This window comes from Ornithorhynchus anatinus, chromosome 4 (assembly GCF_004115215.2).
Source record: "Ornithorhynchus anatinus isolate Pmale09 chromosome 4, mOrnAna1.pri.v4, whole genome shotgun sequence".
NCBI lineage: Eukaryota > Metazoa > Chordata > Mammalia > Monotremata > Ornithorhynchidae > Ornithorhynchus > Ornithorhynchus anatinus.
The window spans coordinates 113,549,385-113,572,648 of NC_041731.1; the positions used below are offsets into that span (position 1 = coordinate 113,549,385).

At 44.6% G+C, this 23,264-nt stretch overlaps 1 protein-coding gene across 5 annotated transcripts in view; it reads right to left on the reverse strand.

Moving 5' to 3' along the window:
• The window catches only part of LOC103170225 (serine/threonine-protein kinase TNNI3K), a 340,681-nt gene that overhangs the window by 194,218 nt on the left and 123,199 nt on the right, over nt 1-23,264 (reverse strand). For all 5 annotated transcript variants that reach the window (XM_029062873.2, XM_029062872.2, XM_029062871.2 and 2 more), the window contains 2 exons: nt 1,517-1,603; nt 768-824 (listed from right to left, as the gene is read on the reverse strand). In XM_029062873.2, coding sequence (XP_028918706.1) covers nt 768-824; nt 1,517-1,603 — 144 coding nt within the window. The remainder of the gene's footprint in view (nt 1-767; nt 825-1,516; nt 1,604-23,264) is intronic.

Consider the following 23,264-nt stretch of genomic DNA (forward strand, 5'->3'; position numbering starts at 1 on the left):
TCCATCACTTGTCACTTAATTTCTCTGTGCCTCAATTACCTCATTTGTAGAATGGAGATTGACTGTGAGCCCCATGTGGGACATGGACTAGGTCCAATCTGATTAGCTTTTATATGCTCCAGCACTTATTACAGTGCCTGACACACAGTATGTGTTTGACAAATACCATTAAAAAAATCCAGTAGTGGGAGGATTAAAGGCAGGCTAATTCAATAGCAGTATTCTTACCAGGAGTCAACCAGAAGGAGCTACTAAAATAGAAACATAATAGGAACCTAAGTTACCAAATTTCTGAAAACAAGTAAACTTTACAGATAAAGTATTTAAAAAAGGGGGGATATGGTTTTTCTTACAACAATCTCCAACTAATTTCCATGTAATTCATTCCAATTTTCACCAGTAGAGTTTTCATTTTACCCATTTTTCCTGATAACAGTTGTTAATTCTTGCAACTCTCTGGGACAGTACATCAAAGAGACATAAACTAGCACCTAAGAACTCCCATGATACCATATATTATCTTAGTAAACAAATGAAATTTCTATGATTATAACCCAGGCACAGATTGAAGGCTAAGTATCGATATGGAATCATTAAATGAGGTTAATGATTTCCAAAATGAACCTTAGAGAATACTGTTTATTATGTTCGGCTCATTTCAAATTTGTATATACAGAGCATAGGTGGAAAGTAATTATGTTCTAGGTAATAAATGCCATCATCAATAAAATATGAAAGCGGAGTTTGCCACCTATCATTAAAAATACCTTTAGTCATGCTTTTAATCTTCCCCAGGGGTGATGGGACAGACACATAGGAGCCATCTGAAATCAAATCAAATAAAAAAAAAATAGAATTAGGAGATGGTACATTTCCCTTTTTGAAGAGAGCTGCAAACCACCTTTTCTTAGAAGTTGAATATTGAGGCAATAAGTAGGTGGAAAGGAATTTCATTAAAGAAACTGACTAGGATTGCGGGTCTTAGAACAAGAACTGACACATGCTGGGTTTGTTTAGGAAGTGAGAGAATCAATTAAAAAAAAAAAGGGCTAGCTGACTTCAGTAGATTAAACGTTGTGGATTCTGGGATGCCTTGCCATGTCTTGATAGTTTAACAAAATGAAAAACTAGTCTTTCTTTTTATTACACAAATGTCAATGGTATACCCATCCCTCTGGGGAAACTGAGGCTTAGAGGAGTCCAAAACCAATATTTTATGTTCAACCAGCGCCCAGCTTTCATGATGTAAAACTGGAAGGAAATGGGTGCTAGTGAGAGAAACTATCTGGAAAATTCAGACTCCAAATATACATGCACACTGGCCTCAATTATCCAGATATTTCAGCAGGAGGATTCCACTGGGTTGAGATGATTAGAAAATTTGAGTAGAAAAAATACCGAATATTGGTTCTGTTCTGGAGAGAGGGGCCCATGCATAGTAATTACAGCAGTGCTGAACCAGCTCCAGCTGTAATGTTCAGCTCAAAACCCAAACGGAGTCACAAACACACTTTACCTCCTCCGGGCTGGGAATACTCATTACAAGGGGATTCATCCTGAGGTCTCTTATAATGCTTCAGAAGGGTGACAATCGCATCATGCCCTTTGAGGAAACATCGAGGAGAATGAGGCACCATTAATGAAAATAGATTTTGCAAATCAATTAATTCATCAATGTTTAATATGTGCAGAGCACTATACTAAGCACTTTGCACACAGCATCATTCATCACTGCATGCATTAGTGTGTGTGCACGCATCACTGTGGGCTGATGAGGGAGACTGAACCTCTGATGCAACCTGGTGGCTCTCTTGGAGACATGGTGGCTCTCTTGGAGACCACTGGAAAGATATTTGGAAGACGCTGAAAGACTAAATTAAGAGTATTGTCAGGTTGAGGTTCAAAAGGTCCTTCAGGGGATGTTCCATCACTAACAGGGCGGGCAGCTAAGCCTCTGATTTTGGCTGTGCAGAGCTTTCCTGAGGCCACCTGCTCCTCAATCTGCAGAGTCTACCAAGTATCAGGCCCAGTGATCCTTCCTGCAGGTGGCCTAAGGGTTATTTTGGCTCAGTGGAAAGAGCCTGGGCTTGGGAGTCAGAGGTCATGGGTTCAAATCCCTGCCCTGACGCTTGTCAGCTGTATGACTGTGGACAAGTCACTTCACTTCTCTGGGCCTCAGTTACCTCATCTGTAAAATCGGGATTAAGACTGTGTGCCTCATGTGGGACAACCCGATTACCCTGTATCTACCTCAGCACTTAGAACAGTGCTCTGCACATAGTAAGCACTTAACAAATACCAACATTATTATTATTATTCTTTGCAACACCAAGTGCCCTGTCTCACCACCTGCTCCCAATCAATCCATCCAGCAATCATCCGTCATACTTATTGAGCACTGGACAATATAACAGAATTCCCTGCCCACAACAAGCTTCCGGACAAGAGGAGGAGACAAACACTAATATGAATGAATAATCATAGTCATAATCATAATAATAATGGTATTTGTTAAGTTCTTACTATGTGACTGGCACTGTACTAAGCGCTGGAGTAGATATAAGTAAATCAGGTTGGACACAGTCCCTGTCCCACGTGGGGCTCACAGTATCCATCCCCATTTTACTGATGAGGTAACTGAGTCACAGAGAAGCAAAGTGACTTGCCCCAGGTCACAAAACAGATAAGTCGCAGAGCCAGGATTAGGACCCATAACCTTCTGACTTCCAGCCCGTGCTCTATCCCTTATGCCATGCTGCTGCTTAAGAATAAATTATGGATATGTACATAGGTGCTATGGGGCAGAGGGAGGGGTGAATAAGTGTGCAAATACACGTGCAAGGATGATGCAGAAGGGTGTAAGAGGAAATGAGGATTTAGTCAGGGAAGGTCCACTGGAGAGATGTGTTTTTATTAAGGCTTTGAAGGTCGGAGAGTAATTTTCTGTTGGATATGAAGAGGAGGGTGGGACTGTAAACTGGTTGTGGGTAGGGAGTGTGTTTGTTTTATTATTATAGTGTAGTCTCCCAAGCACTTAGTACAGTGTTCTGCACACAGTAAGTGCTCGATATTTATGACTGACTGACTGGACAGAGGCAGGATGTAGGCAAAAGGTCAGCAGAGAGATAGATGAGATAGAGGTACAGTGAGGACGTTGGCATTTGAGGCGCAAAGTGTGCAGCCTGGGTTGTAGTAGGAAAGCAGTGAGGTGAGGTTGGAAGTGTCAAGTGAGGTAGGAAGGGGTAAGGCGATTGAGTGATTTAAAGCCTACGGTAAGGAGGTTCTGTTTGATGCTGAGGTGGATGGTCAACCACTGGAGATTCTTGATGACTGATGAAACATAGACTGAATGTTTTAGAGAAAAATGACCCAGGCAGCAGAGTGAAATATAGACTGGACTGGGGAGTCACAAGAGGAAGGGAAGTCAGCTAGGAGGTTGATGCAGCAATCAAGAAAGGATAAGACAAATGCTTGGATTAATGTGGTAACAGCTTGGATGGAGAGGAAAGAGTGGATTTTCGTGATGTTGTGAAGGTTGAACCGACAGGACTTGGTGATAGATTGAATGTGTGGGTTGAATGAGAGAGATGAATTGAGGGTAACACCAAGATTACAGGCTTGTGAGACAGGAAGGATGGAGTGCTGTCTACAGTTGTGGAAAAGTCAGGTTTAGTACAGAGTTTGGCTGGAAAGATAAGGAATTCTGTTTTGGGCATGTTAAGTTTGGGGTGTTGGCTCCTGCCTTCAAGACATCCCTACTTGAATGTCCTCCCATCTCCTCAAGCTTAAAGTGTCCACAAAAAGAACTTCATTCATTTGATCATGTTTGTTAAGTGCTTACTATGTGCAGAGCACTGTACTAAGCACTTAAAAAGTATAATACAGCAATAAAGAGAGACAATTCCCATCCACAACGGGCTCACAGTCTAGAGGGGGGACTACAGATGTCAAAATAAATAAGTAAACAGGCATCAGTATAAATGAATAGCATTATAGATCTACACATATATACATTAGTGCTGTGGGGCAGAGAGAGGCGAGGAAGAACTTCTTATCTTCCCATACAAACCTTGTTCTCCTCCTAATTCCCATCACTGTAGATGTCACCACCATCCTTCCTGTCTCATGAGCCCTTAACTTTGGTGTTATCCTTGATCCTCTCTCTCATTCAAGCCACATATTCAATCTGTCACCAAATCCTGTCGGTCCGACCTTCACAACATTGCTAAAATCCGCCCTTTCCTCTCCATCCAAAATGCTACCACATTAATACAATCACTCATCTTATCCATCCTGGGATAATGCATCATCCTCCTTGCTGGCCTCCTTGCCTCCTGTATCTCCCGACTCCAGTCCATACTTCACTCTGCTGCCCAGATCATTTTTCTACAAACACATTCAGGCCGTGTTTCCCACTCCACAAGAACTTCCAGTGGTTGCCCATCCACCTCTGCATCAAACAAAACCTTCTCATCATTGGCTTCAAAGCACTCAATCACCTTGCCCCCTCCTACCTCATCTTGCTACTCTCCTACTACAACCCAGCTCATTACTCATTTATATTAATGTCTGTCTCTCCCTCTAGATTTTAAGTTCACTGTGGGCAGGGAATGTGTCTGCTTATTGTTATATTGTACTCTCCCAAGCTCTTAGTATACAGTATTCATGCCCAGAGTAAGTGCTCAATAAATATGACTGAAAGAATGAAGGAATCAATGAATGAAGTAGAGTTGTTCAGAAGGCAGAGGAAATATATAATAACAGAAAAGGAGAGAAGTCAGGGTTGGAGATGTTGATTTGGTAGTCATCCTCGTAGAGATGGCATTTAAAGGCATGGGAGTGAATAAATTCTCCAAGGTAATGGGTGTAGATGGAAGATAGGAGGCGACCTAGAACTGAACCATTCATTTTTAAAATTTTATTTTATGGCATTTGTCAAGTGCTTATTAGCTGCCAAACTCTGTTTTAAGCACTGGGGTAGGTACAAGTTCATTAGGTCAGACACAATCCCTGCCCCATATGGGCTCACAGTCTAAGTAGGAGGGAGAACAGGTATCTCCATTTTACAGTTGAGGAAACTGAGGCACTGAGAACAATAATCATAATAATGTTGGTATTTGTTAAGCACTACTATGTGCAGAGCACTGTTCTAAGCACTAGATAGATCCAGGGTAATCAGGTTGTCCCATGTGAGGCTCACAGTCTTCATCCCCATTTGACAGATGAGGAACTGAGGCACAGAGAAGTGAAGTGACTTGCCCACAGTCACACAGGTGACAAGTGGCAGATCCGGGATTCCAACCCATGACCTCTGGCTCCCAAGCCCGAGCTCTTTCCACTGAGCCATGCTGCTTCTCTGAGCCATGCTTCTTAAGTGAAGTGACTTGCCCGAGGTCATACAGAAAGCAATTGTCAGGATTGAAAACAAGGTCCTTCTAACTCCCAGGCCTGTTCTCATTCCACTAGGCCATACTGCCTCTCAGCCTTGAGGGATTCCCACAGGTAGGGGGTGGGAGGCAGAGGAGGAGCCCACTAAAGAGACTGAGAACCAGGGGTCAGAGAGATAGGAGGAGAACCAGGAGAGGACAGTGTCTGTGAAGCCAAGGTTGCATAATTTTTTCTTGGAGAAAGGGGTGGTACAAAGTGTCAAAGGCAGATGGGAGGTCGGGTGGAAACCAAATTGCTCCCAAGCCCCCTAACCTGCACAGTTCTGAGTAAGCTCTCTGCTCCCATGGCCTACCAAGACCATGGGGGTTGGGAGTCTGCTCTGGGTGGTAGGCACTCCAAGGGTCAGTGCCTAGGTCTATCAGCCCTCCAAGCCACCAAACCATACACTCTGCCCCCAACAGAAGCTGGTCGCCTGGCGCTGCTCCATCCAATCTTCTCCAGGATGTGCTGCTTGAAGCAGGCTGGCCTACCCTGTGCTGTGCCCTTGGAAGCTAGGGCTGCACAGTACAGGCGTTTAAAGCAGCAGCCAGGGAGGGGCTGTGTCCACTCCTGGCCAACCGCCTGATGACCAGCAATTGACATTGCACCCCGCAGGGTCATGCAGTTTGGCCCTGTGCAGAGGGAGGGTGCAATCCTTGAACAAGGGGGGAGCTTGGCTTTGTGGGGTCAAGAGATAATAATAATAAAAATAATAACAATGATGATGGCATTTGTTAAGCACTTACTACGTGCCAAGCACTGTTCTAAGCACTGGGGGGGGGCGGATACAAGGTAATCAGGTTGTTCCACATGGGGCTCGCACTTGGGACTCACAGTCTTAATCCCTATTTTACAGATGAGGTAACTGAGGCACAGAGAAGTGAAATAACTTGCCTAAAGTCACACAGCTGACAAGTGGCAGAGCTGGGATTAGAACCCATGACCTCTGACTCCCAAGCCCGTGCTCTAGTCCTGATCCTGCCTGCCTGGTCCTCTCTTGATCCATGTCCTAGTCCTGGATCTGCCACCTACTGACTGAGTGGCCTTGGGCAAGTCACTTAACCTCTCTGGGTCACAGTTTCCTCATCTGTAAAATGGGTATATGGTATCTACTCTCCCTTCCTCTTAGGTTATGAAGCCCCCCTTCTGTGACCAGAACTGTGTCTGTTCTGATTACTGTATCTGCCCCAGTCTTTGGCATTTAATAAGCAATAAATACCACAATTATTATTAAATATCTCTGGACCTAGTTAAGAGACATGGGAATGTAAACCTGTGCTAGGGAGTTCTCCCACTCTGTCTCTCTGCAGGGAGAAAGTAGTGCTCAGGACATGCATGCTTTTTGAGAAAGAGAGAAAGTTCTACGTAAAGCCCCCGAAAGAAGTGAAGAAAATGAAGTCTGGTCCAGAAATCCCCACAGTCACTTTCTTCATATTGTCGTTCTGTCAGTCTCATCTAGCCCCATTACCCCTGTCAACATTCACCCTCAACCCTTCCTGGCTCTGGGCTTTGTCATGCATGGCAAATCGGTGCACCTGCTAAACGACCACGATCCCAGAGGCTGAGCGCACCTGCCCCTCTGACAGGAGAGGCAGAGGTTCGCAGCACCCTTGGGTCGGTGCCAACCGCTGAAAACGAAGCCTTAATTGTCTACTTGCATTTCCTACCTGAAAAATGGCCTGAAAAATCAACTCATCTCACGACTACACTTTGCAAGCTATATGCAGGTTTAGGCCACAAATGGTTTAGAATCCAAAGGAAAAAAGAGTCTGCAGAAAGAGGTGGAATAGAGGGATGTTGCAAAAGAACAGAGGAGTGAATAGGCTCAGCTTTTATTCTTCTGCCCACTCTCTTCACCTGGATAGCCAATTCCTCTGGGGCTTGGGCAGTTCTCCAGAACCACACCTGGTGATAATCCTAACCCCAAACAGGCAACAGCCACACCACAACTGGCCAGTCCAATATCTCCCCGCTAGAATCTGAGCTCCTCATGGGCAGGGAATGTGTCTAACTCTGTTGCACTGTACTCTTCCAAGCACCGAGTACAGTGTTCAGCACACATTAAGCACTTAATAATTATAATTGATTTATGGATTTGTCCTCTGGGGAGCTGGTGCTGGGTACATGCCTCCTCAAAGATAAAAATAATAAAAATGATGATAGTATTAAGTGCTTACTATGTGCCAAGCACTGTTCTGAGCCCTGAGGTAGATACAACGTAATCAGGTTGTCCCACGTGGGGCTCATGGTCTTCATCCCCATTTTACAGATGAGGTAACTGAGGCACAGAGAAGTTAAGTGACTTGCCCTAAACTACTACAGCTGACAAGTGGCAGAGCTGGGATTAGAACCCATGAACTCTGACTCTCAAGCCCATTTAACCACACTGCTTCATGCCCCAGCTCCATGTCCCAAGTAAGGGAATGATAATAACAATAATAATAATATCTGTTACTATGTGCACTCACTATATGCCAAGCACTGTGCCAGGGCAGACACCAGATAATCAGGTTGGACAAAGTCTCTGTGCTACAAGGTGTTCAAAAGCTGCACCCACCTCTCTCTGCAAGCCTCCCACCCCCTACCACCCGCGAGCAATGTTTGCCTGCTGTGTGGCTGTTTGACTCTGTGGTGATTCCTCCTGGGCAGGTCTCATAAATATTTCTTTATTTTCAATGAAAAAAGTCAACCACTTAAAACCAGGGGGAGCATTGATAAAGCAGGTTGAAGGGTGAGATGCACATGAATAGAAACATAAAGCCCCCATATCCCCTATTCCCTCTCCTTTCTGCGTACCCTTGTTTTTGGAGCTATATCCTTTAGGCACTTGATATTCAGCCTACCCACAATCTCACAGCATTTATGTAGAAATCATAATTTATTTTAGTGCCCGGCTCTACCTCTAGACTTTTAAGCTCCTGGTGTGCAAGGATCACGTCTAGCGACTCTGTTGTGTTATATTCACCCCAAATGCTTAGTGTAGTGTCCTGTACACAGTGAACACTCAGTAAATACCAATGATCGATTGATTGAATGAAGAGTACTTGCTGTTGGAGGGTGTGGTGACAAAGGATCTCCAGAGGGATTGGGCACAAGGGCTGAAGGATCTGAAAATGGAGAACCTGATGTATGAGGAAAACATCATGTGTGAGAATTTCTGAGTCAAACACCGGACCTTGTAGAAGTGGACTGGGGAGCTGGGTTGAGGGATTTTAGGGGAAAGCACAGAAATGGACATGAGATCATGGAACAAACAATATCTTGCAGGGACAGAATAAGAAGGGAGCAGCAGTGTAATTGTAAAAAGTTTTTTCATGTAAATATTTGATCATGACCTGATTTTACATGACTGACCTCTGAGAGATCTAATTGGGTGACCACAGACTGTTTGCTCTCCCAACCAGACATTTCAAAATGCAAGTATATTGGCATTGGGGGATACGAAAGAGAATATGGATGGTTTACAGTAAACCATACCTACTATTGTAAAAAAAAACCCCAAAAAACCCTACTATCACGTGCTGCTGGTGATCAGGCATACCTTACCCACTCCTAGTCACTATTATTATTATTATTATCATGGCATTTGTTCAGTGCTTACTATGTGCCAAGCACTCTTCTAAGTGCTGGGGTAGATGCAGGGTGATCAAGTTGTCCCACATGGGGCATAAAATTTAATCCCCATTTTACAGATGAGGGAACTGAGGTACAGAGAGGTTAAGTGACTTGTCCAAGGACACACAGCAAACAAGTGGCAGAGACGGGATTAGAACCCACATCCTCTCACTCCCAAACCTGCGCTCCTCCCACTAAGCCATGCTGAGCCATATTTCCCTGCACTTAGAACAGTTCTTGGCACATAGTAAGCACTTAACAAATAATAATAATAATAATAATGTTGGTATTTTTTAAGTGCTTACTATGTGCTAAGCACTGTTCTAAGCACTGGGGTAGATATAAGGTAATCAGGTTGTCTCACGTAGGGCTCACAGTCTTCATCCCCATTTTACAGATGAGATAACTGAGGCACAGAGAAGTTAAGTGACTTGCCCAAGTGGTGGAACCAGGATTAGAAGTCATGACCTCTGACTCCCAAACCCGTGCTCTTTCCACTAACCCATGCTGCTATTATTATTATTAAAAAGATTCTGGACTCAGTGTAATTAGATTCTCTTTCAAAGATAGTCACAATCACGGATGCAGGCTCACTGCCAGTAAAGTCATTTTTGAACCAAAAGACAAAGCTAAAGACCCCTTGGGCCCTACAGCAACCTTACGCCAGGAGGAACCGAGGCCCAAAGTGTCCATTTACCTTGAGCTAACGAATGGTGTTCTAGCACTCCCGCATAGTAGTACTGTTTTCCAGGCTCCCGTCCCAGATGTTCTCTGTTTCACCAGTAAAACGTTCCTGATTTCTTCTAAATTTCCCCATTTAAACAGCAGGCAAGGACTGTTAGAAATCCTAATAATTGTGGTATTTGTTAAGTGCCTACTGCATGTACAGCACTGTGCCAAACTCCTCACCATTGACTTCAGAGCACTCGATCACCTTTCTCCCTCCTACTTCATTTTGCTTCTCTCCTACTACAACCCAGCCCGCACACTTCGCTCCTCTAAAGCCAACCTTCTCACTGTTCCTCGATCCTGTCTAGCTTGCTGTCAACTCCTTGTCAGCGTCCTGCCTCTGGCCTGGAACGCCTTCCCTCCTCAAATCTGGCAGACAATTACTCTCCCCCTCTTCAAAGCCTTACTGAGGGCCCATCTCCTCCAAGAGGCATTCCTGACTAAGCCCATCTTTCCTCTACTCCCACTCCCATCTTGCTCCCTTTATTCATCCCCCCACCCAGCACTACTGTCCTTACGGACATATCTGTAAGTTATTTATTTATATTAATGTCTCTAGACTATAAGCTCATTTTGGTTGACTAGTACTGCACATACCATTATGTTTATAATCAATTCCTCCGGGTAGGTACTTGGTCCTCAATTCTCAGCCCTGAAGTTCTCCTTCTGTTCCCCAGGGTAAGCACCAAACTGTCTCCCAATAAAATCTGAGCAGCGCTCTGATCGCCGAGTCCACACTACCCTACCTAAGCACATGAAACTGCCTAGTGTCGGGGCAATGCCTCTCATGGTCCCGGAGTGAAGTTCTGCCACTCTAGACCATCTCCCCTCTAGACTCCCCTGCCTCCCTCTAGACTATAAGCTCACTGGGGGAGAGAACAAGTCTGCTTATTGTTGTATTGTAATAATAGTAATAATAATAATAATTTTGGTATTTGTTAAGCGTTTATTATGTGCCAGACAATGTACTAAGCGGTGGAGTAAATATAAACTAATCAGGTCTGACACAGTCCCTTTCCCACATGGGGCTTACAGTCTTAATCCCCATTGTACAGATGAGGGAACTGAGGCACGGTTAAATGACTTCCCCAAGGTCACATAGCAGATATGTGGCAGAGTGGGATTAGAACCCATTAGAACGGGTCTGACTTCCAGGCCCGTGCTCCTTCCACTATAATAAAGAGAAGCAACGTGGCTCAGTGTGGAAAGATCACGGGCTTTGGAGTCAGAAGTCATGGGTTCGAATCCCTGATCTGCCACTTGTCAGCTGTGTGACTGTGGGCAAGTCACTTAACTTATCTGTGCCTCAGTTCCCTCATCTGCAAAATGGGGATTAAAACTGTGAGCCCCATGTGGGACAACCTGATCACCCTGTATCTCCCCCAGCATTTAGAATAGTGCTCTGCACAGAGTAAGCGCTTAACAAATACCAACATTATTATTCTGACCACAGTAAGCACTCAGTAAATGTGAATGACAGACTGACTGAATGCCACCTCCAAGCCCTGGACACTGGCATCTATGGATTGGTAAAGGAGCTAGCCCTGCATCCTAATCTGAAGTGAGAGTTTTTCCCAGACTTCACTGCCAACTTTCTATCCTTTCTATGTTCCTTCTATGACTTTGGGAAAGAAATAAGTTGTGCAGGGAGCAACTTTGGCATTGAATCTGTCCTGCTTCCTGCCAGAAGAAAAGTTGCCACCAGATCAGAAATTCCCTTGGCAATGAAATGCGTTGGTTTCCTCATCTTCTCCCCGTTTCACAGAGTCTATGTTTTTCCATTAAGAAAAACAGCCGATGGGGCTTTTGGAGCTTTTCTCTTGTTTAATTGGGGCTCTAAAATGTTGTTTGGAGCCAGGAAATCCCCCATCTTATTATTTCTGCTTTTCCCAGGTGAAAGTCTTTTGGGGAAAGAGAAACCAACTCTCCACCACTCTCCTATAATGAAGCTTCATTCAACCAGATCCCCAGTCTGCCTGCCACAGCCCCATTTGCGGACGAAGGAGGCCGGTGGGCAATCGGCCAGGTGGGCCCCGGCCCACAACTCGGGAGGGGGGAGTGGACGCGGAGGGAGACGGTGCATTCTCAGCGTGCCTGGGAGTCAGTGAGCCTGCTCTGAATGCTACCTTTCATTTCAACAGCCCTCCCGGCTCCACTTGCTCTGAGCAGTTTTAATTTCCTGCCAGCACGGTGGCACAATTTGTTGGCATTTTTCTTCGGGATGCTTTTCATCAAGTGTCTAATGAGTGCATGGGTTCTGGCTGGGGATAAGGACCCGCCTGCCAGGGAAATGCCAGTAAAATCTTTGGACCACGGAGGCCTGCTCACCAGAGCTTACATCTGCGGCCACAGACAGACGCTTCTCTGGAATACTGAAAGCAACCTCTCCTTCCTCCCTCCTCCACCCCGTCCCCTGGCTTGTTTCCTTCCTTTCATGCTAAAACTGCAGCACCTACCTCCTGGAACAATTTCTAAGCCTGCAGAGGCAAAAAGGTGCTTAACATCCTTTCTGTCCAGCCATCTGTGACTGGTCTCAAGGAGTTAAAAGGAGAAAAGAAATCTCTTGGAGAACAACATATAGACTTGTTAAACCAAATTACTGATACTGGTCATGGAAATCTCAATAACAACCCCAAATGCCCTCTGGGAGTGCTTATCTGGAAATAATCAAACTTCCTATAATTAACTTCCTACATTCAACTATATAGGATCTATAGGCCAGGGTTTCGCCCAGAATCTTTCCTAAAACCAGTTTAATTAGCTTCACTGATGATGATGCTTCAAACCAGGAAGTCTTCCATTGCAGATGCTCTGGGTTTCATCGAAGTTTAAATTATTCTGCCTTGACCTCAAATTCTCCCCGACTTCCCACCTTCACTTACCTCTCCTTCTATTGCTTCTCCAAACTTCTGGGTCTCCCTGTCCCATTTGTTTCTTCTCAACTCCTCTCCTGGATTCCGATCTCCTTGCCCCTTGATGCTTCCCTCGCCTCTCCTCTTCTTAGACTTGGTTTCATCATCTCCAATTTCTAAATTCTCCTCCCCAACACTCTGTTGGCCACTGTATGGGACAGAGGCCAGCACAGAAGCAAGCCAACTTGCCCGAGGTTATAAAATCAATTAACTGAGCTCCTGCAAATATGAGGATGTGCCAATCCTTCCTCCATCCCTATCCTTCCTCCCCGCAGCAGCCTGGCTCAGAGGGTCAGGGTGAGGACAGATGAAAGCCAGAATAGCTACTTCAGATGAAGAAAAGCCCTAGAGATTTCTCTTGAGCTGAAGAGCCACAAAGAGTGGGTGTATCTTTTGGGGAGGAGTGTGGAAGTGCAGTCTTGGGTCCCAAGTATTATCCAGTCTGAATCAGGCCCTTTCTAAGGTCAACTCAAACATCCAGCTTGACCACACGGAAAGATCATGGGCCTGGGAGCCAGGGGACCTGGATTCTCACCCCTGATTTGCCACTTGCCTGCTTGTTACCTCCAGGAAGTCGCTTAAATGCTCTGAGCCTCAGTTTCCCTACCTACAAAATAAGGCTTTAATATCAGGTCACCCTTCCCCTCAGCCTCTGCACCCTATGCAGGATGGGACCTATGTCCAGCCTGATTATCTTGAATCTAGTACATTGGCTCTGGGCTTTGTCAAGCATGGCGAATCAGTGCACCTGCTAAACTACCACGACCAATGTACATCTTAGTACATTGTTTGACACATATTAAGGACTTCAAAATACAATAACAATAATAATAATTGTTAATATTATTCTTTCATTCATTCAATAGTATTTATTGAGCGCTTACTATGTGCAGAGCACTGTACTAAGCGCTTGGAATGTACAAATCGGCAACAGATGCAGTCCCCGCCCATTGACGGGCTTACAGTCTAATCAGGGAGACAGACAGACAAAAGCAATAGCAATAAATAGAATCAAGGGGATGAACATCTCATTAAAACAATAGCAATAAATAGATGTGCATCTCATTAACAAAATAAATAGGGTAATAAAAATATATGAAATTGAGTGGACAAGCATAGTGCTGAGGGGAGGGGAAGGGAGAGGGGGAGTAGAGGGAAAGGGGGGGAAAAGAGGGTTTAGCTGAGGGGAGGTGAAAGGAGGGGTAGAGGGGGAGCAGAGGGAGCAGAGGGAAAAGGGGAAGCTCAGTCTGGGAAGGCCTCTGGGAGGTGAGCTCTAAGTAGGGCTTTGAAGAGGGGAAGATAATTAGTTTGGCGGAGGTGAGGAGGGAGGGCATTCCAGGACAGCGGGAGGATGTGGCCCAGGGGTTGACGGCAGGATAGGCGAGTACAGGGGATGGTGAGGAGGTGGGCGGCAGAGGAGCGGAGCGTGTGGGGTGGGGAGTAGAAAGACAGAAGGGAGGAGAGGTAGGAGGGGGCAAGGTGATGGAGAACCTTGAAGCCTAGAGTGAGAAGTTTTTGTTTCGTGTGGAGGTTAATAGGCAACCACTGGAGGTTTTTGAGAAGGGGAGTGACATGCCCAGAGCGTTTCTGCAGGAAGATGAGCCGGGCAGCGGAATGAAGAATAGACTGGAGCGGGGAAAGACAGGAGGAAGGGAGACTGGAGAGAAGGCTGACACAATAATCCAGCCAGGATATTATGAGAGCCTGTACCAGTAAGATAGCCATTTGGGTGGAGAGGAAAGGGCGGATCTTAGCGACATTATGGTGATAATATCATATTATGGTGATATCTTGGTGATAAAGGTGAGACTGGCAGGTGTTGGTGACAGATTAAATGTGTGGGGTTGTCATCATTATTATCTGGTCTAGCCTAGAAGTTGGCTCTTTCAGCATCATGAACAATGCTTCAAGGTTGTTCCAAATGGGAATTGATTTTCTAGTATCCTCAGACAGCCCCAAAACCTGGGGAAACCTGGATGGGTCTAGGGGAGAAAGGACATGACCAAGTTCAAACATTCATCAATCAATCAATCATATTTATAGGATCCTTCCTGTGTGCAGAGCACTAAGTACAAAGAAGAGTGCTATGACCAACCCAATCACCTTGTGTCTACCTCTACACTTAGAACAGTGCCTAGAACATAGAAAGCACTTAACCAAATATCATAATTAAGGTATACTGAGTAGGTTGGAGTTAGAGGAGCCAAGTGAGAGGATGGGCTGTAGTAAGATCAGTGAGGCATGACATGAGTGCTTTAAAGTCAAAGGTGAGGTGTTTCTGTTTGATGGGGAGAGAGTTGCGGGACCATTGGAGGTTTTTTAGGAGTGGAGGGAGATGGATTTAGCTTTTTTTAAAAAGTGGAGTTGGTTTAGAGATTGGAGAGAAATGAGGCAGGGTGGTCACATGGAGGCTGATGCAGTAGTCAGGAGGGAGAGGATAAGAGCTTGGATCAATTTGGTAGCAGATTGGGTGGAGAGAAAGGAACAGATCCCAGAGGCGTTGTAAAGATAGAGCTGACAGGATTTGTTTTCAGAATGAATAATAGAATAGGATATAATAGAAAAAACTAAATCTGAATTGTTACACTTTGATAGTTACATCACATTTGGGGGGAGCTGAGGACCTGAGTTTGAATCTAAAAGTTCCACTCCTGGGGAGAGACAGTACACACAAGAGGGTGGAAAAAGAGACAGAAGCAATAATAATTATACTTGTTACGCATTTACTATGTGCCAAGCACTGTTCTAAGTGCTGGGGTAGATACAAACTAATCTGGTTGGACGGAGTCCCTGTCCCACTTTATCACTGTTTTACAGATGACTTAACTGAGGCCCAGCGAAGTGAAGTGACTTCCCCATGGTTATGCAGCAGACATGTGGCAGAGCTGGGCTTAGAACTTAGGATCTTCTCCCTCCCAGACCCATGCTCTATCCATTAAGCTGCACTGCTTTGCTGAAGTGAGGTAGGAAAAAGGAGAGGGAGAAAGAAAAGGAGAGAGAGAGGGAGAAATTCAGAACCGGGGAGATCACTTGATCATATTTATCAAGCACTCCTTGTGTACAGACTTCTGTACTAAGCACTTAGAAGAAAGCTGGAAGACCCATACCCTGCCCACAAGGAGTTTAATATCTAGAGGGATAGAGGGAGAAGGTGAGAGAGGGGGATGGAAAAGAGTGAGAAGAAGAGAAAGAGGGAGAAAGAGAGGGAGAGAGGATGGGGAAGAGTGAGGAAGAGATAGAGGGAGAGGCAGGGGGAGAGAGAAATAGAAGGAGAGGGAGGAAGAGGGAAAGAAGGAGACAAGAAGAGATGCAGAAGGAGAGAGGGAGAGATAAATACTTCTCTCATGGTTTAAAAACCGCTGATTAACCCATTGATCAGATAATAATAATAATAATGTTGGTATTTGTTAAGCGCTTACTATGTGCCGAGCACTGTTCTAAGCGCTGGGTAGACATAGGGGAAGCAGGTTGTCCCACGTGGGGCTCACAGTCTTAATCCCCATTTTACAGATGAGGGAACTGAGGCCCAGAGAAGTTAAGTGACTTGCCCACAGTCACACAGCCGACAAGTGGCAGAGCTGGGATTCGAACTCATGAGTCCTGATTCCAGGGCCCGTGCTCTTTCCACTGAGCCACGCTGGACTCTTCCCAGGCTGAGATGGGGCAATGGTTAGTCACAGCTCTGCAGTTTTTGATCCACCCCCAAAAAAGACCCAAAGCCAGATCCATTAGACGCTCCCTACCAGCTGTGGTTGTGGAAATGGGCTTTTTCAGTTTTGTCAGTATTAGCGGGGTAGGTCAGCTACTAAACCCTATGCTCTTAATCCTCTTTTCCTCCTTCTGCTTCCACTCCTCTTCCTGCGCCATCTCTTCCTCCTCTTATACCATTCTTTTCTACATCTCTTCCTCCTAGTGGAAAGAGCACAGGCCTGGGAGTCGAAGGATCTGGGTGCTAATCCCAGTCCCGTGACTTTCCCACTCGGTGACCTAGGCAATTTGTTTACTTTCTGTGCCTCAGTTTCCTCATCTCTAAAATGAGGATTCAATACCTGTTCTGCCTTCTTAGACTGTGAGTGTCATATGGCATAAGGACTGTGCCTGACCTGCTTATCTTAAATCTAGCCCAGTGTTTAGTACATAATTTGGCTAATAATAAGTACTTTAGAAATAACACTATTTGTAATAATTTTTATTGCTTCAATGGTTAAGTACTTAGTACAGTGTGCCAGCAGACAGTTAGCAGAGCCAGGATAAGGACCCAGGTCTTCTGATTCCTTGGCTCATGTGCTATCTACTAGGCATGATACTTCTGTGAGGTTTTCAAAGCCTTCTGGTTGGTTCTGTAGTTGGAATTCCCCAAGACCCTACTCCAGTGTTGTTTTTAGAATTTTTGATTTTTATCCACATATACCAATTCATAGATTCTATAAACTAGCCCTTTTCTCCTAGTCCAGTCTCTGCCACGTGTCTTCTGAGTGACTTTGGAAAAGTCACTTCAATTATCTGTGCTTCAGTTACCTCATCTGTTAAATGGGGATTAAGGCTCTGAGTCCTTTGTGGTTCAGGGACTGTTTCCAACCCGATTTGTTTGCATCCACCTCAGTGCTTAGTACAGTGCCTGGCCCCTAGTATGTGCTCAATGCCATTTAAAAGAAAATGATCCAGTGGTTTCAAGGAAGCTGAATTATAAGGGAACTATTCTTTTTGATAAGTAAAAAGATATTTTTTAAGTTGCATCATATTTTCTTCTGCAGTTGAAATTTACTGTTTTAAAGTTAGTTACATGCTAAATAAAACAAAAAAATGATCATTCAGTGATGTTCAAGAGTCATGTCCCACCCTGCCCTGACCCCAATTTTTACAGGTGAGGAAAAAATCACCAAATAGTGGAGACATGTTTTTGAACCAAAATAGTGGTGCTGACTCCAGTGGGGCAAAGGAGGTAATTGTCCCCATAGGCTTGACAATTATTTGACTTATAAGTAATTTATGCCTGTCTTCCCCATTAGATATTAAGCGGCTAGTGGGAAGGGATCATGCCTCATGATTCTCTTATATTTGATCAAATACTTGGCATAGTGCACTGCACCCAGTGTATAATAATAATTCTGGTATTTGTTAAGTGCTTACTAGGTGCCAGGCACTGTACTAAGCATTGGGATGGATACAAGCATTGTAATAATAATAATAATGATAGTATTTGTTAAGCGCTTACTATATGCCAAGAACTGTTCTAAGCACCGGGGGGGTGGGGCATGCCAGGTAATCAGGTTGTCCCAAATGAGGTACAGAGAAGTGAAGTGACTTGCCCTAAGTCACACAGCTGACAAGTGGCGGAGCCAGGATTAGAACCCATGACCTCTGACTCCCAAGCCCAGGCTCTTTCCACTGAGCCACGCTACTTCTCTGTGAGTCTATTCTGTGAGTTGTACTAAGAACTGGAGTAGATACAAGCTGATTTTGTTGGACACTGTCCTTATCCCACTGGGGCTCACGGATGAGGTAACTGAGGCACAGAGAAGTTATATAACTTGACCAAGGCCATATAACAGATAAGTGGTGGAGCCGGAATCAGAACCCATGACCTCTGACTCCCAAGCCCAGGCTCTTTCCACTGAGCCACGTTGCTTTCCACGTTCAATAAATATCACTTCCACCACCACCACCATAATGGTGGGGGAGAACCCATTTGTCTCCTCCCTCAGCTTTGGGGGCAGGATTTAGGCATAGACTTAGTCTGTGAGTCCCATGTGGGACAGGGACTGTAAGCGACCAATTACCTTGTATCCGCTCTAGAGCTTAGAATGGTGCTTGACACAAATACCTTAAAAAAAGTGATCGGTGGTCATACCTAACCACTCCTGCCAGAAAGGTGTCAGTGGCAATCACGCTTGTGGTATTTGTTAAACTCTTAATATGTGCCAAGCACTACACTAAGCACTGGGGTAGATAATAGTAATAATGTTGGTAATTTGTTAAGTACTTACTATGTGCACAGCACTGGTCTAAGCGCTGGAGTAGATACAGGGTAATCAGGTTGTCCCACATGAGGCTCATAGTCTTAATCCCATTTTACAGATGAGGTAACTGAGGCACAGAGAAGTTAAGTGACTTGCCCAGAGTTACACAGCTGCCAAGTGACAGAGCCGGGATTCCAACCCATGACCACGGACTCCCAAGCCCGTGCTCTTTCCACTGAGCCACGCTGCTTCTCTTTCCACTAAGCCATGCTGCTTCTCTACCGGATATGAAACCCCGCCTCACATGGGGATTACAGTCAAAGGGGAGGGAGAACAGGGGTTTAATTCTAATATTATAGCTAAGGAAACTGAGGCACAGAGAAATGAAATGACTTGCCCACAGTTACAAGTGGCAGGGCTGGGAATAAACCCAGGTCCCCTGACTCCCAAGCCCATACTCTTTCCACTAGGCCATGTTTCCTCTACTTCTCCACTGTCCCTCTCTGGTTCAGTGCCAGAACTGGTCAGTCAGTAGTCAAGTCAGTTAGTTAGTCGTATTTATTGAGCACTTACTGTGTGCAGAGCACTGTACTAATTAGAACAGTGCTCCAGCACTTAGAAGAGTGCTTTGCAGATAGTAAGCACTTAACAAATGCCATTATTATTATTATCATACAATATAACAATATAACAGACACATTCCCTGTCCACATGAGTTTACAGTCTAGAGGGGGAGACAGACATTAATATAAACAAAATTAAAGAATGATAATAATAATTGTATTTGTTAAGCGCTTACTATGTGCTCAGCACTGTACTGGAGAAGCAGCATGGCTCAGTGAAAAGAGCATGGGCATGGGAGTCAGAGGTCATGGGTTCTAATCCTGGATCCGCCGCTTGTCAGCTGTGTGATTTTGGGCAAGTCACTTCACTTTTCTGGGCCTCAGTTCCCTCATCTGTAAAATGGGGATTAAGACTGTGATTCCCACGTGTGACAACCTGATCACCTTGTATCCCCCCCAGCGCTTAGGGAAGCAGCGTGACACAGTAGAAAGAGCCCGGGCTTTGGAGTCAGAGGTCATGGGTTCGAATTCCGGCTCTGCCACTTGTCAGCTGTGTGACTGTGGGCAAGTCACTTCACTTCTCTGTGCCTCAGTTACCTCATCTGTAAAATGGGGATGAAGACTGTGCACCTCACACGGGACAACCTGATTACTCTGTATCTATCTCAGCGCTTAGAACAGTGCTCTGCACATAGTAAGCACTTAACAAATACCAATATTATTATTATTATTATAACAGTGCTTTGCACATAGTAAGCGCTTAACAAATCTCATTATTATTATTATTACTAAGCACAGGGGTGGATATGAGCAAATCGGATTTGACACAGTCTCTGTTCCTCTTGAGGCTCAAAGTCTTAATGACAGATATGTATATAAATGCTGGAGAGTTGGGAGGGGGAACCGATTTAATGGAGCTAATCAGGATGACACAGAAGGGAGTGGGTGAAGAGGGAAGGAGGGCTTAGTCAGGGAAGGCCTCTTGGAGGAGCCGTGCCTTCAATAAGGTTTTGAAGTGGTGGGTTTGGGGCTGACCTCATGACCCTTAGGGCTAGGCCAGAAACTCATGCCTAGAGACCACTAGGATGAGCTGCCCAACCCCATTGCTTACCAACCCTGCCCGGCCTGAAGGGCCACCCCAAGTCCTCAGCTGAGGTGAAGAAATTAGACTCCCTTTGTCGCCACTACTGTTTACCCACTTCTCCTCTGCTCCTCCTCCCCTCCCCATCGCCCCGACTCCCTCCCTCCGCTCTACCCCCTTCTCCGCCCCACAGCACTTGTGTATATATGTAGGGAAGCAGCATGGCTCAGTGGACAGAGCAAGGGCTTGGGAGTCAGAGGTCATGGGTTCTAGTGTCCGCTCTGCGGCTTGTCAGCTCTGTGACTTTGGGTAAGTCACTTCACTTCTCTGTGCCTCAGTTCCCTCATCTGGAAAATGGGGATCCAGACTGTGAGCCCCAGGAGGGACAACCTGATCACCTTGTTAGAATTCTAAATCTAAATCTGGAATTCTAAATCTCTAAGCGCTGATCACCCCCAGTGCTTAGAACAGTGCTTTGCACATAGTAAGTGCTTAATAAATGCCATCTTTATTATGATCAGATTTATAATTCTATTTATTTTATTAATGATGTGTATATATCCATAATTCTATTCATTTATATTGATGCTATTGATTCCTGTCTACTTATTTTGTTTTGTTGTGTCTCCCTTCTAGACCGCAGAGCTTGTTGGGTAGGGATTGTCTCTGTTGCCGAATTGTGCTTTCTAAGCACTTAATACAAAGCTCTGCGCACAGTAAGCGCTCAATAAATATGACTGACTGAATGAATGGATATATTTTTTATTCTTTCATTTTATTAATGATGTGTATACATCTGTAATTCCATTTATTTTGATGCTATTGATGCCTCTCCACTTGTTTTGTTGTCTGTCTTTGCCCTTCTAGACTGTGAACCCATTATGGACAGGGACTGTTTCTCCTTGTTGCTGAATTGTACTTTCCAAGTGCTTAGTACAGTGCTCTGCACACAGTAAGTGCTCAAACAATACGACTGAATAAATGAATGAATGAACTGCACCTTGTATCTATCCCAGCACTTAGAACAGTGCTTGGCACATAGTAAGCACTTAACAAATACCAACATTGTTATTACTTTCCAAGCATTTAGTACAGTACTCTGCCCAAAGTAAGCACTCAGTATATACGATTGAATGAATGAATGAACTGTACTTTCCAAGCGCTTAGAACAGTGCTCTGCACACAGTAAGCAGTCAATTAATACTATTTAAATGAATAAATTGAATGAATGAAAGCATAAGTTGCAATGAAATGTGAAGGGAAAGGGACTTGCCCTCCTCCCAGCCCCACAGTACTTATGAGCATATATCCATCCCCCCTTTTAATTATGATAATAATAATAATGTTGATATTCATTAAGTGCTTACTATGTGCCAAGCACTGTTTTAAGCACTAGCTTAGATACAGGGTAGTCAGGTTGTCCCACATGAGGCTCACAGTCTTAATCCCCATTTTACAGATGAGGTAACTGAGGCCCCGAGAAGTGAAGTGACTTGTCCAAAGTCACACAGCTGACAGGTGACGGAGGTGGGATTAGAACCCATGACCTCTGACTCCTAAGCCTGTGCTCTTTCCATGAGCCATGCTGCTTCTCCTACATGCTGCTTCTTTTACAGCTTTTAGATTGCAAGCTCGCTGTGGGAAGGGAACATGTATATTTGTAGTTATATTGTACTCTACCAAGCATATAGTACAGTGCTCTGCACACTGTAAATCCTCAATATATATGGATGACTGACTGACTGATTTGTATGGGAGTGGGGAGCTGAGTGACCATTCTTCCATGGCTTCTTAGAGTGCTTAGATGTGGCCCCTGAAATCCACCCTGTAAACTCACTTTAGGCAGCTAACCTATCGACCCTGGTCCGGAGTACTCTCCCAAGCACTTCGTACAGTGCTCTGCACACAGTAGGCCCTCAGTAAATATAGGTGATGGATTGAAATTAAACATCTCAGAAAATGCCATCTGTAGAATCTTAGGAACGGACATTTTGCTAACAATTCTCTTAGAATCTGAGAGTTACACCCCTTTTAGTAGCCAACTCTTACAGGCGAGATCTCAGCTCTGCAAGACTTCATTACTTTTACAGAATACACTATAGGACATTTATGATAAATAATTCACACCGCACTATACTTGTCAAAATGAATGAGCAAAGTATATATCATGATGCAGGACCCTAGATTTTTATTGTTTTTGTTCACTCACTTGCTAATTCTCTAGCTCTAGCTCTCTGTCACTGTGGATTAGAGCGGTTCTGCTTTGAACAAATATTGTATTTCAGATAATTAGATATTGGGATGTGAGGCTCAGTCAAATTACTTTAACTGGTATCAAAACTGAAGTAAATAAGAAGTTTTCAGCTCTACCCCTAGTTTGGGCTATTTTTTGACCCTCAGTGGTCCAAACTCTGTCAGCCTTTTTCTCTGTCTGCCTTTCAAATCTAACTGCTCGGCAAACTGCAATGGGCTCCACGCTCAATTCTAATTGGCTGCATTCTTTTCAATTCCACAGTTTCATCTTTAATTCAATGGATGTAAGATTAGGTGCGAGCCTTTTCAATGGTTTTTCCATACTGGTGATCAGGACAGAGGATTTGAACATAACAGGTGGCTGGCCATTTCTTCTGGACAATTTAAATTGATTCATAGAACTTCTTTGTATCCCAGAGAAGAGACTGAGAAAATCCAAGTGAGTGAGAAAGAGAGGGGTTGAGAGACCGACAGAAAGGGAGAGATAGAAGCAGAGAGAAACAGAAAGAGACAAAGAGAGACAAAGAGATGAGAGAAAGAAAAGATGGCTATCTCGACCTACTCAGATGGATTCACAGAAGAGAGCAAAATGGAAAACTGAGAAGATTCTAAAACAGTAGGATGCAGAAAGTGGTTTAGGAAATACTGAAATGTCAACCTCTAACTGGCTGTTTTGAAGCAAGAAGTCTAAGATCATCACGAGGTCTGTTTGGAGGGTTTTATC